The 13,238-nt window shown below is 38.1% G+C and overlaps 1 protein-coding gene across 1 annotated transcript in view; it reads right to left on the bottom strand.

The window, feature by feature from the left end:
• Positions 1-10,572: 10,572 nt before the first annotated feature.
• The window catches only part of FMN2 (formin 2), a 356,215-nt gene continuing 353,549 nt past the window's right edge, over positions 10,573-13,238 (bottom strand). Inside the window, exon 16 of the mRNA XM_057315375.1 lies at positions 10,573-12,105. Within this exon, the coding sequence (XP_057171358.1) occupies positions 12,079-12,105 (27 nt within the window). The 3' untranslated portion in view covers positions 10,573-12,078. The remainder of the gene's footprint in view (positions 12,106-13,238) is intronic.

Raw genomic sequence — 13,238 nt, 5'->3', positions numbered from 1 at the left:
ACTTTGTTTTTCTTTTTCAACCTTTCCTTGGCGATTCAGGGTCTTTTCTGGTTCCACACAAATTTTAGGATTGTTTGTTTCAACTCTTAGAAAAATATCATTGGTATTTTGATTGGGATAGCATTGAAAGTGTAGATTGCTCTGGGTAGCATAGACATTTTAACTATGTTAATTCTTCTGGTCCATGAGCATGGAATGTTTTTCCATCTTTTTGTGTCTTCGTCAATGTCTTTCATCAGTGTTCTGTAGAATATGTGACCACGAAGCCAGCCCTACAAGAAATATTAAGGGGGGTTCTATAAAAGTAAAAAGACCCAAAAGTGATACAGAACAGAAATTTACAATCTATAGAAACAAAGACTTCACGGGCAATATGACAACATTAAAATCATATCTCTCAATAATCACTCTCAATGTGAATGGCCTAAATGCTCCCATAATGCCACAGTGTTGTAGATTGGGTAAAAAAACATGACCCATCCATATGTTGTCTACAGGAGACTCATTTTGAACCTAAAGATACATCCAGACTGAAAGTGAAGGGATGGAGAACCATTTTTGATGCCAAAGGACCTCAGAAGAAAGCTGGGGTAGCAACTCTCATATCAGACAGATTAGATTTTAAGCTAAAGACTGTAGTTAGAGATACAGAAGGACACTATATTATTCTTAAAGGGTGTATCCAACAAGAGGATCTAACAATTAGAAACAAACTCTTAACTCTAGAAAACACACTGCTGGTGATCAGAGGGGAGGTGGGTGGGGGGATGGGGAAACAGGCGATGGGGATTAAAGAGTGCACTTGTTGTGATGAGCACCGGTGAGGTATGGAATTGTTGAATCACAATATTGTACACCTGAAACCAATATAACACTGTATGTTATCTATACTAAAATTAAAATTAAATCAAATCAAAATATGTGTTAATCAACCATTCATGTCATCAGTAAGGCCTCCAATACAGCAGGCTATTAAAAGTTAAGTTTTTGAAGAGTCAGAAGTTAGGTTATAAGGGGACTTTTGATTGCGCAAGGTTGACACCCTTAACCCGTATGTTGCTCAAGGGTCAACTGTACTTACAAAGAATAGGAAGAAAGGACATGAGTGACATTCTTTAGGCAATGTCTGCTCACTACCTAATAGAAAAAGTGGGGCCTTAATATCATTTTGCTGAGCCACTCTTGTCCTACACAATGCTTCTATCCTTCCCTCCCCTGTGCATCTCTCTGCTATTTGAGCAGTGCCACTCCTTCCTGATGAAGCACTCTCGGCTTGAGTCCCAACCCCAACTCCAATCCTGAAGGAAAGAAGTGTGTTTAAAACCCTGGCACAAAGAGTTCCCAACCACTACCTCCATCCATAAAAATTCTGCTGCGAGGACATTCTTCCTCTAACAAGACCATACCCATGAGGACAATTGCTAATGTCGGGGGACTGCGTACTGGATACCAAATTATGAATTGGGTGTCTAATCAAGGCTGGAACCTCTAAATTTGATGTTTGAAAGTTCAGCAAAAAGGTTTGAGTTATCCAAATATTTACATCTTGTAGTTTTTTTGCTTTCTGTTTTTGTTTTGTGGTGGTGTGTATTTTTTCTAATTTTTGTTTTTTTTGGGGAGTCAAACAATATACAACTTGAGTTCCCATAAGCACCACGTGTCTGTTTGTCCATGTGCTAGAAGGATCTGTACTGATGGGGCCTATTTCTGGATTTATCCTGAAATTCTGTAAACTAAATAAAATTCTTGATTCTCACCCTTTGCTTGAAAAAATGAGCTCCCTAATTTAAGAATATACTGACAAGTTACAGATAGCATTTACCACGTGACATATACAGATATGAAATAATCACTATTATGGAGCCCAATTTAGATTAATTGAATTTTAGTGTGATATGGCTTTTCTATAACATGGCTTAAGCATATTGCCAGTGTCTGACTCCAAAGGCCTAAAACCAACAGAAAAATCTCATTGTTGATTAGCCCATAAGGAGTGGGTTTGTCCTGGGATCCATTGCATGGATAAGAGAATGATGTTAATTTCTGGAAAATTTACCATATACGATAGGATTATAGCCATAAATTAGAAACATTTACATAAAGTCAATGAGGGCTGTATGAAGTAACTCCAAAATTGAAGTGAATGGGGTTTTGCATAAGAATTACCAAAATGGGCCATTGTGAAATAAAAAGCCCAATGTTACTGTAACAATCAGACCACCATAGGAGAAAATGTGTCCAGTGGCCTACAGACCACCCTGACTTTTTTTTCTTTTTCTTTTTTCATTCCTGCAACAGACAAGCAAGGTTGGTTTCCCACCCTTACAAATCTCCAGAGTGGTCTAGGGTGGGAATTTTCCTGATCTTCCCTGTGGACAATATCTGATAGCATTGCTATAGTGATGTGCAAAGCTTCAGAAATTACCTAAAGCAGATCGTCTCCTTGATTCAACAGAATTGACCACATTCCCAAAATTATAAAATATTTCTATATTTTTCTATATATTTCTATATTGACTTATTTTTCAAAATTATACAAAACCCAAAAGAACCAAAGGAAGTCACAGTGAAGAGACCTTGCTCCCCCACCCCACGGCCCCGCAGTTTCCCTTCTCCAGAGCAGCTCATGTGAGCAGTTCTGCACGAATGCCTCCAGACGCCATCTCTGTATGTTAGTTTCTGGATTCAGTAATCACATCGCCCCCATTTTTACATAAAGGGGAGTGCCCTACACACAGTTTTGCTTCTTAGTTTTTTTCACACAAAAATGACAAAGACATAAGCTTTTTCATGGATTTTTTTCTCTTAAAATGTTGTACATCTTTTATAAAAGTACATAAAGTACACATTCTTTCTTTTCTAAAGCTTACATATTACCTCTTTATTTAGAAATTTCTACTCTTTTGCTGTTACAAATACTTATTGTCACTTTCTAATGTGTTTAGTATATAGTTGGGCCAGTTCCTCCTTCTACTGTTCTTTCCCAAACCCCCCAACCCTCAAGACTCTTCTTGTTTATTTATTTTTATATATAAATGTTCATGTCAGCTTCTCCAGTTCCTGCCATTCCCACACCCCAAAATATTCTGTTGATATTTTTATTTGGATTTCATTAAATTTAAAGCTTCATTACTGACATGGCCAATCACATGCCTTTCTATTTTGTGTGTGTCTCTCCGTTGTTTTCATATAGATATCACACATTTTTTATTAAATTTATTCCATGCTATTCACCTTTTTTGGTTGCTATTTTAAGTGGGGAATTTTCCCAATTGTATCTTCCAATTGGATATCATTTGTATACGTGAAAGTTCCTGATTTCTGTATGTTAACTTTTTGCCTAGTCAATTTACCACATTCTGTTTTTGTTTCCAATAAATTTTTGGCTGATTATTTTGTTTTCAGAGTGTATAATCTGATAGAGAGCAAACAAAAATTATTTTAACTCCACCTTCTCAATTTTATCCTTTTAATTTTTTCCCCCTCTTATCGTAAGAGTGATAAATAGCAATGGTGAAAGTAGACATCTGGTCCTGTTGCTGACTTTTAATGGGAACATTCCTAATGCCCCCTTTATGGTCAAACCTGACTTTGCCTTGAGATATTTGATCTTTCAAGGACATATTCACATCATTCAGACTTTTTTCATCAAAAATTATGTTGAACGCATACATGATTTTTTAGCAGTTGGAGGAACTAACGTAATTTTTCACCACACACAAATATTTTAAAATACATAATAGGGGCGCCTGGGTGGCACAGTGGTTAAGCGTCTGCCTTCGGCTCAGGGCTTGATCCCGGCGTTCTGGGATCGAGCCCCACATCAGGCTCCTCCGCTGTGAGCCTGCTTCTTCCTCTCCCACTCCCCCTGCTTGTGTTCCCTCTCTCGCTGTCTCTCTCTCTCTCTCTCTCTCTCTCTCTCCCTGTCAAATAAATAAATAAAAATCTTAAAAAAAAATAAAATAAAATACATGCGAAGTCAGATACATGTGGTCATTCTGGTATTTCAGCAATAAACCCCACTTCTTTGTGGTTCTTTTTGTGTTTGCTAGTATTTTGCTTGGTATTTTTGTAGGACTGTTCATAAATGTGTTGGTCTACAGTATTTTCGAATAATTTTTAGGAGGGTTAAGCTCACGAGCTATCGGTGGGAGCTGTGTGTTGGGGAGAGGATCGGGCTGTGTTTCAAGCTAGCAAATATTTCTTTGTGAAGTAATGAAATATTTCTCCCTCTTATTGTATTGGTAGACATCTTCCTGCGAATCTTGTCTGTCTTGTTGCTCATTTAGGCCTCCTCCCTGCTTTAAAAAAATAAGTAAATAAACCATATACAGAGACACTTCTAACACCAGTTGTGTCCCAAGGTCCATTATGGCAGACACAGGATCGCGAGGTGGCACCTACGGCTGTGACCTCATCTTGGAGAAGACTTTCCTGGCTTTTTCTGAGATCTGCCTCCGCGAGCATCCCTTCTCTGCCTCTTTCCGTACCCACACATTTGGAAGATTTTCCATGTAATTTGTGGTTTGGGTTTTCAATACCTCTAATTTTAATCAAAGATGAAGTTTGTGCTTTTGCTCCTTATTGCTTTGGGATGATTTCTGAGAAGAGAAGGGGTAAATATTCCCTCTATCACACCATTTTAAAACTTAAGCCTCTTCCTATTGCTTTTGATTATATAATGCATAAGATGCATTTCATGGAAAACAAAAAATAAAAAACACAGCCTCTCAAGGTCTGAGTTCACGGATTGGCTGGGAAGTGGAAACGATCGTGACTGAGGGGTATAACACAAGGAGGGCTTGCACAGGGTTCTGGAGCGTGGCCTTGACGGTCCCTTTTCTTCCCTAGCCCTCCTACCTAGCACCCAAATCACTCTCTCTTCGTCATAGTTTGTTTTGCTTTGCTTTTTCTTGCTTTTCTGGCCTTTAGTTGAAGGGATAGTTTAATTCCCTCTTTGTTTTTAATTATTTCCATTATTTTAAAAAATACCCTAAAACTTTCACTTATATTTAATTTAATATTTTTGTGACAGAGTCTAAACATATCCAGTGTTGCTATCTTCTGCCTTTTTTTCATCTGTAGCACTTACCTAGCACATACACCGGGTGGTACGAACCCCAGAGTTCATATGGGGTGGTGGTGGTTTACGGAGGTTTTCCTGGCATAAGAGTACCTCCTTGCACCCTCGAGGGTATTCTGGTGTGAAAAAAAAATATCGGTCACCTTGCTGTCATAGCACCTTACATTATTTTTCATGATTTTTTTTGTTTGTCTCTCCCACCCCCGCACCCCCCGGCCCACAATGTAAGTTCCATGAGGATAGGACCTTTTACTGTTGGTCCATTCCTCCCAACGCCGACGACGGCTTCTGGCCCATATTAGCCACTTTATAAACATGTTCTGAATGATATGAATGAAGAGACTAAGGCAAGATCCTTAGCATGCTTGAATTATTTCCTTAATGTCTCCTATTCATCTTGTTACTTAAAATTCTAGTCCCCTTTATGAATGTATTCGTCATCGTTTTTACTGTTTACAATCTAGAGTTGATGTATTTCACCAGTTTCTCTGCTCCCCGTGATTTCTTATATCCCAACTTTGTCTTTATCTTTCGTCTTTGCTGAAGTGTGCCCTTCAGCAGCTCTTTCGGTGAGGTTTTTGGGTAGTAAACCCTTAGTTTTCATATGTCTGAAAATATCTATCTCCTCTTCCATGTGAGTGATACTGGAACTGGGTATAATGGTCTTGATTTGTTGTTTTCATTATACAATTTGAAGGTACTACTTACCCTTTGTTAATATTTATTGTTGCTGAAGACAAATCTGCTATCAGTAGAATTATCATTCCATTGAAGGAGATGTATATTCTCTGGGGGTCTTGAAACTTTGTCTTTATGTGGCTGGAGATTCACTTCGACTTTTCTAGGTGCAAATTTATCAGTATTTATCCTGCCTGGAATTTGTTACACCTTTTCAAGCAGAGAATTCATGTCTTTCTTTGATTCTTCAAATTCCAGCCATCCCTCAAGCCATTATCTGGCTTCTCTACCATTTCTTTTAGTTTCTCCTTATGGGATGCCTCTCTGATTGGGTTCTCAGTCCATCCTGCACCTAACTCCTCTTACACATTTAAAAATGTTTTATCTCTGTGATATGATTTCAGTGAATTCCTTGACACTCTCTTCCAAATCACTAATGATCTCTTGAGTCCATGTAGAATTATTTGCTTACATATGTATTTTTATTTCAATGATTATATATTTCAAATTCTTTGCAGGTGCTAAACATAGTTATTATTAACTCATGTAAATTTACCCTATTTGCATTTTTGAAAGTGAATTTGTTTTCATTTATTGAATTGGTTTGTTCTTTCTTATTGACAATTGTCTTCAGTGTTGCGGGAAGTGTGTTTTGCAGACTTGTCTTGAGGTATTCCTGCTCTTCCTCCCCTTAGCTCTCTGTATCTAGTCATTTTCTGTCCTTTCCATCCATTTCCTGTTCAGAACGAATTTTTTGGTGGTGGTGGGGGGACACTTGGCTCCTATGTAGCAGTAGTACTGGAGATATTGCAAGTGTAGACACGGGCCAACAAGTTAGCTGGCCCTAGTGTGCTCTTCGGGGCTTTCTCTGCTTTCTCCTGCTGTGGCGTACCCGCTGCGTTGTTTGCCATATTGTGTGGCATCCTTGGTAATTATTTATGATTGACTCTCACTGGTGGGTAAGTCCCACTCCAGTCCCACATCTCTGGTGGTAAACTAGCTTGTTTCCCTCCCTAAGTGGGGCTTGGTTAGCTCCCGTTACCCTATAGAGATTCCTTGCTTACTCACTTGCACTCCCTCCTTCCCTGTTTACAGCCCCTTCTCCCCTTCCCTTACTGATCTGTGGTTTAGTTCTAGTAGTTGGCGGGAAAAGAGTATTAAAACCTCCAACTATGATTATGCAATTGTTTGTTTCTTCCTTAATTCTGTCCATTTTTACTTCATTTATTCTAAAGCTGTTATCAGTGCATACATATTTATGACTATATCTATTCGTATCTTTCTAATTTGTGTTTTCATAGGCAGCATAATGCTTCCTTTCAAAAAAAAAAAGGACATTGTGATAATCTCTGCCTTCTAGTGTTTATGCATAAAATAATCGTCGATAATGTTGTGTTTCAGGCTGTCGTCTTGCTGTTTGTCCTTTGTCCTAATCTGTTGTCCCTAGCCCTTTTTTGTCCCCCAAGTATTCAAATATATTTTGATTCCATTTTAATTTATCTATTGGCTCTTTAGCTATACTTCTTTCCCTTATGTTTTAGTGGCTGCACTAAGGGTTATACTATACATTCTGAGAGGACATATCCTTAGCTTTTCAGTCTATTTGGAATTAATATTTTACTACTTCATGTAAAATGTAGAAATCTTACAATTTGTTCCTTCATCCCGTGCCATCCTTTGAAATTGCTTTATGCATTACATTTACAAACATTATGAACTCTTCAACGAAGTGTTATATATTTTTTGCTTTCAACCGTCAGTGTTTAAAATCAATTAAAAGCAAAAAGAACTTGTCTTTTATATTTTCCTAGGTATTTACCATTTCAGATGTTTGCCGTTCCTTTCTGAAGATGCACACTTTCTTTTGGTATCATTTCTCTTCCAACTTGAACTTCCTTTAGCATTCTTGTAGTACAGCTCTACTCGTAACAAATACGAGTGGTTTTCTTATAAATGCATGTATCTTTCCTTCACCTTCAGTCTTGAAGTATATTTTCATGGGATATAGAATTCTGGTCGACAGGGGCTTTCCTCTCTGACCCCCCCACCCCCAGGACTTTAAAGATGATGTCGTCTGGCCAAAAAGATAGCTGGTTTGGGAGTTTTTCCCCTGCAGAGTGCTGTACAATTACTGAAGCCTGCCCTCAGGCCATTTGTTGTCTTTTAAGTTCCATCCTCACTGCGCCCCAGGACCTGCCTCCTTTGTTCATTGACCAGGGCCTCCAACTGGTTGCTTTTCTATTTTGTTCCGAGTTTACAGTCACTATCTGGGGAGGGTTGGTCTCTTAGAAGCTTACTGAGTCATACCAGAAGTAGAACTCCAGAACTCATGTACGTGCTTTGTTTTGTTTTTTAAATCTCTTTTCTACGCTGCTTCTCTAAAACAGTTTCAAACAGAGTACTGAATAAGTCAATCCATTATGTATATTTTACGACATTTGTTATTTACCATAGTAGTATGTTTGAAGGGCAAAAGGATGGTGACAATGGAGAGTGTTTCTCTTTGAAGGGCTGTTGACTCGGACCTTTGCAAAACTACTTCTTCGTGTCCCTCTGCTTTTCATTCCCTGGTGAATCTTCTGAGGTTCCTTTTGTGATCTCTCTATTTCTCTGTTTCTCTTTCAAACACTGGTTTCAACCCCATCTCAGTGATTTTTAAAAAAAATCTGTTCCCGATTTCCCAGGCAATTTCAACAAGCTATCTGATTTCAACTATCACCCGAATATAGATGGCTCTTACCTCAACATCTCCAGAATTAAACCTCTCTCATGAGCTCCTCCTCAGTATTTCCCAGCTACTAGAAATACCAACTGCATGTCCAGCACATATTATGGATTCTTCATTCCCTTTCAGCCCGGAACTTCTCCTTTCTCTTCCTCTCATTTATTTATTCATTAAATCAATACATCTTTATTGAGTGCCACATACTGCTTTTAAGGTTACAGATTTAGTCCTGAGGGAAAAAAGTCTCTGTCTTTCTGGATTTAAACATGAGTGGGTGACAGACTATATACTAGTAACTATATAACTATATAATATCAGGTATTCTGAAGAAAATGAAGCAGATTTGGGGAGATAAAGACTTGGGAGTTGCTTTTCATATAGGCTTATCAGGTTTCTCTAAGACACTGACATTTTTGAAGAAACTTGATTGAGGCATTTCCTCCTATCACCTTTGCTGATGCAGAGACGTACTTTGCCAAATAACCCAGTCAAGAAACCAGATTGTCCTCTTAAATTCAATATGCTTTCTTATTTCTCACATGTCAAGATTTAAGAAGTTCTCACATATATCTTACCTCCTTAACGTATCTTTTCTTCAGTGCCAAGTTTCCATCTCTACTACTATTATCGAGTCCTATTTCTTCCTTTGAATTGCAATAGTTTCTTTAAAGGTGTTCTGGCCTCCAGGCTCATATTTCTCAACACGGACCCCAGAATGGGCTTTATTAAACCAAAACCAGTTCATGTTACTATTTTAAAATACCTTATTGGCTCCACAATGTACTACATACTGTTTCCTCTTGATAAAGACCTCCATGATCTAGCCCCTGATCCCACCCCAGCCCCCTACCACTTACCTTGCCTTATACGCTACCTCTTATTTGATGTAGAACTAATTCCTCTACAGGTGTGGCAGGCTATTTTGCATCTGTTTTCCATGACTTTTTCCCCCTCAGTTTGTTACCTCTCTCAGAAGTGCCTCGTCATCCCCTCCTCACCAGCCATCTGGAAAGACTGCATTTCAGACAAGCTCTCGGGTGATGTCCGTGCTGCTGGTTGACTCCCCTGCTATGAGTAGGACGGGCATAGATGATTCCAAGACCCTCCTGACCCCAAAGTGTCATAACATTACATTTGTTTCTACTATAAAAATCTTTTCTATGTCTCTAGCAACATCTCTCGCTATTCTTTCTTGAATCTTATGCTCTGCTCCCTCCCTCTAGCTAATCTGCACTAAGTCAAAGCCCTAAAAGAAATGATGCTTTTGATGTGGCTTTGAGCACTGTCTTTCCGTCTGCAGACTCCTATTCTCCCTTCAGTTGCCTAATACCCACTCATCCCTCTAGGTTTAGCTTTTGTGCCCTCCGTTCAGAATTTTTATCAAGTAGACCCCACTACCAACATGGGGCTCACGACCTGAGACCAAGATCACATGTTCTACCAACCGAGGCAGGCAGGCACCCCAGCTTTTGGTGCTTTCTGAATGGGACATTACAGTGAACCATAATTGTTGCTTTATATTCTCCCCCCACAACTTGATGAGAATCTTTGAGACGTTCGGTTATAGCACCATGCCTTGACACAGAGTAGACGATAAGTCAATGTACAGGGGATGAAGGAGTTTATACTGAAAAATGAACAGACCTAAACGCAAAGCTTACTACGGAGGAAGAAAACTCGTCATGCTTGTGCATTAGTGGAGCTCTTAGTTTTCATCCTTTATTTCCTCTTCTATATGTCTCCCATCTGCACCATTTTCCCTTTTGCCTTATCATCTTCCAATGGCCCTTCACCACTTAATCTGTATTTAATGAATTTTTGCATCTAACTTTTAACTTTTGGATAAAGGATTTCTTAAATACTGATATATTTCTGTTCATAAGTGGGAATTACTTCTTCCTTAAGATTGCATTAGAAGCGTTTCAATTTTTTGCAAATACTCAACTACTAACAACTGTTAACGTTGAAATAAGAACTTTTTAAAAATCTTCAAACACAGAGTCTAACTTATTTTTCCCGTGTTCAATATGATGACTGCATTTTGCAAGCACCCTTAGGCAATATACACACAATAGGCAGAGGACTCTTTTATTATTCATTTTATTTTCATATAAATTAACATCCTAGAAAAATTGAAATAGAAACACTAAATACAGTATTGCACATAGCGATCCTTGTTAAATGCCCTATTATTTCAGTGAAGAATGGTAATATACACATTGGAGGGACTGAAGGAGACAGGAAGACTACAAAACAACAACCAAAATCCACTCCTGTTTCTTTGCACTTAAACTACAAACTAAAAGAGACCATACTTTACATAAATGCAAACATAGTTATGATTTGGAACATTTTCTTTTTTAAGTTGCTTTCCATAATTGGTTTCCAATAGCAAGAAATAGCAACAACCATCACCCCCAACAAATATCATCAAAAGACTTTTTACAAACCCTACGTACTATTGTTAGATAAAACCATCACGGTGCATCATGAGATGACGTTAACATCCTCTCACGAAGAGTGGGAGATTTACTTTCTTTTACCCCTCAAAGTGAAATAAAAGAAAATCCTCTCCTAAGCTCCTTCAGATAACAAGTCATTATATACTCATTTTACAGCTTTTAATCACCTGCTATAACACGTAAAGACAATTCCAATCATGTAAAAATACTCAGGCAGGTAAGTTTAATTAGCAGATGCCAATCCATCCCAAACCTTACTCCCCTCCCCTTTTGGGCGACAATTAGTCATGTTTGGCAAGTTTATGAGCATCATTTATTTAGATGCCTTCAAAGTACTGAGTCACGTTTTCTTTGTGAAGGCGATGGCAAAGTCATAGAGAGGCACACCGTTAGTTTGATTTATTTTAGTTGAAGATTAGCTTTATGTAGGGTCTCAAAGAACACAGGCTGATAAAAGCCCTCATTAAACTTACAACGCTGATTCCTGCCTATATTAGGTGATTTATAGGAAAGCGTTTACCTTTTGCTATATTTCTGCTATTCATTATCTGACTTGAGTAAAAAATGGTAATCTTCTTTCACAAATATATAGTTAGGGAAAGCAACCCAAGAATTGGGAAAGCCTTGATCATGATACATAAATGGGACTTAAATTTTAAAATAGAAAATTTATATGTAGACATGTAACTGATACAAACAATTCACTAGAAATAACATTTTAACCATAAATCGAAATGCGGTGACATGGAGGACTGGCTGTCAGTAGAAAGGAAAGTGTTTTGCTGGGATAAGGAATATTCTCACAAAAGTAAATTTTAGGTTAACATTTAGCATGTTCAGCATTAATGCAAATATTGCCTTTTATACATGCTGTTTTGGTCTATCGATATAATACCATAAACTTTACAAAAACAAAAGGTGTCAAATTCTCCACTGATCTACTGCTTTTACATTTTTCATGAATGTACAGTGAAATTCAACAATCAGTGCACTGTCTAGAAAACACAAAGATTATGCAAGAGGTCAAGAGGAAAAATGAACAAAACGATGTAGTTTCCTTCCCGCCCTCAGGTCAGCTGAATTTTGTGGAAGTGGTTACAGTGACTCATACTCATTCTGCTTTTCATTGTTCAGGTTTTCATGCTTATCTTTGCTTTCTGAAAATAAATGCACCAGATAAGAGTTATAGTTAGAAAGAAGAACTTTAAAAAATGTACGGAGTTTAGAACAGCCCAAGCGAGATCTTTTCATTTGGATCAAATTCTCTGGGAAAAGGTTAAAGATCTACCAGCCCATAAAGGAGAAAAAGATATAAATAAAATCTGTTTTATCTTTAAGAACTTTCAACAGCCAAGGGGCACCTGGGTGGCTTAGTCGGTTACATATCTTCCTTCAGCTCAGGTCATGATCCCAGGGTCCTGGGATTGAGCCCCACGTCAGGCTCCCTGCTCAGCACAGAGTCTTCTTCTCCCTCTGCCCCTCCCCCTGCTTGTGCTCTCTTTTTCTCTCTCTCTCTCAAATAAATAAATAAAATCTTTAAAAAAAAAAAAGAATATTCACCAGCAAAATCACCAAATAAATATTTTTGAGGAAAAAAAAAGCTTTAAAAATTTAACTTCTAACCAACATGAAAAAGTGTCAACTCACCTTTCTCGTTCTCAAGTCTATGCACAAATACAGAAATATGAGGACTGAATGGGCTGCTTCGTTTCATGGCTAATACGATTTAATTCTCTTCTAGCCTTATAATGGCATGATTGAGGTTAATTAATAATTATTCCTCCTCATTCAAAGCACCTTTAAGGTTGTACTTTAATCAAAAAGAAAATAAACTAAACCATAATATAATACTTGTCATTAAAGAAGATTAATTTTGATATAGAGAAACTAAAGGGAAAATACCTTTTAAATGAAGATCTACTTCCTGTTTCTAAATAGGGTTTCATCAGAGTTTAATCATATTCCAACCTGGGTTTTGATCGTTTCCATTTAGACCACATTAGATTAATCCAATTCAAAATGCTCCTATTTTAAGGCCGAACCCAACTTTCCTTTTAAAACAGCATCGTTTACTTAGTCTTGTGGTACCAAGTGATACACCCTCAAAACATCCAAAACAAGGGAAAACTCGTCATTTTTATGAAGCCCTGCCTTCCAGGGTGCACAACACGGCATTTTAGAGAAGGAAGTGGGCAAGGAAGAACCTTCGATTAGCTTGTGAAACTCAGCCTCCCGGCCGACAGCTTTTGCCCAGCCAACTCCGTAGAAGCCCCTCATGGGTACAAGCCAG

This window comes from Ursus arctos, unplaced genomic scaffold, assembly GCF_023065955.2.
Source record: "Ursus arctos isolate Adak ecotype North America unplaced genomic scaffold, UrsArc2.0 scaffold_2, whole genome shotgun sequence".
Classification (NCBI taxonomy): Eukaryota; Metazoa; Chordata; class Mammalia; order Carnivora; family Ursidae; genus Ursus; species Ursus arctos.
The sequence above is the reverse complement of the archived record's forward strand: the minus strand, read 5'-3'. Positions and strand labels throughout refer to the sequence as shown.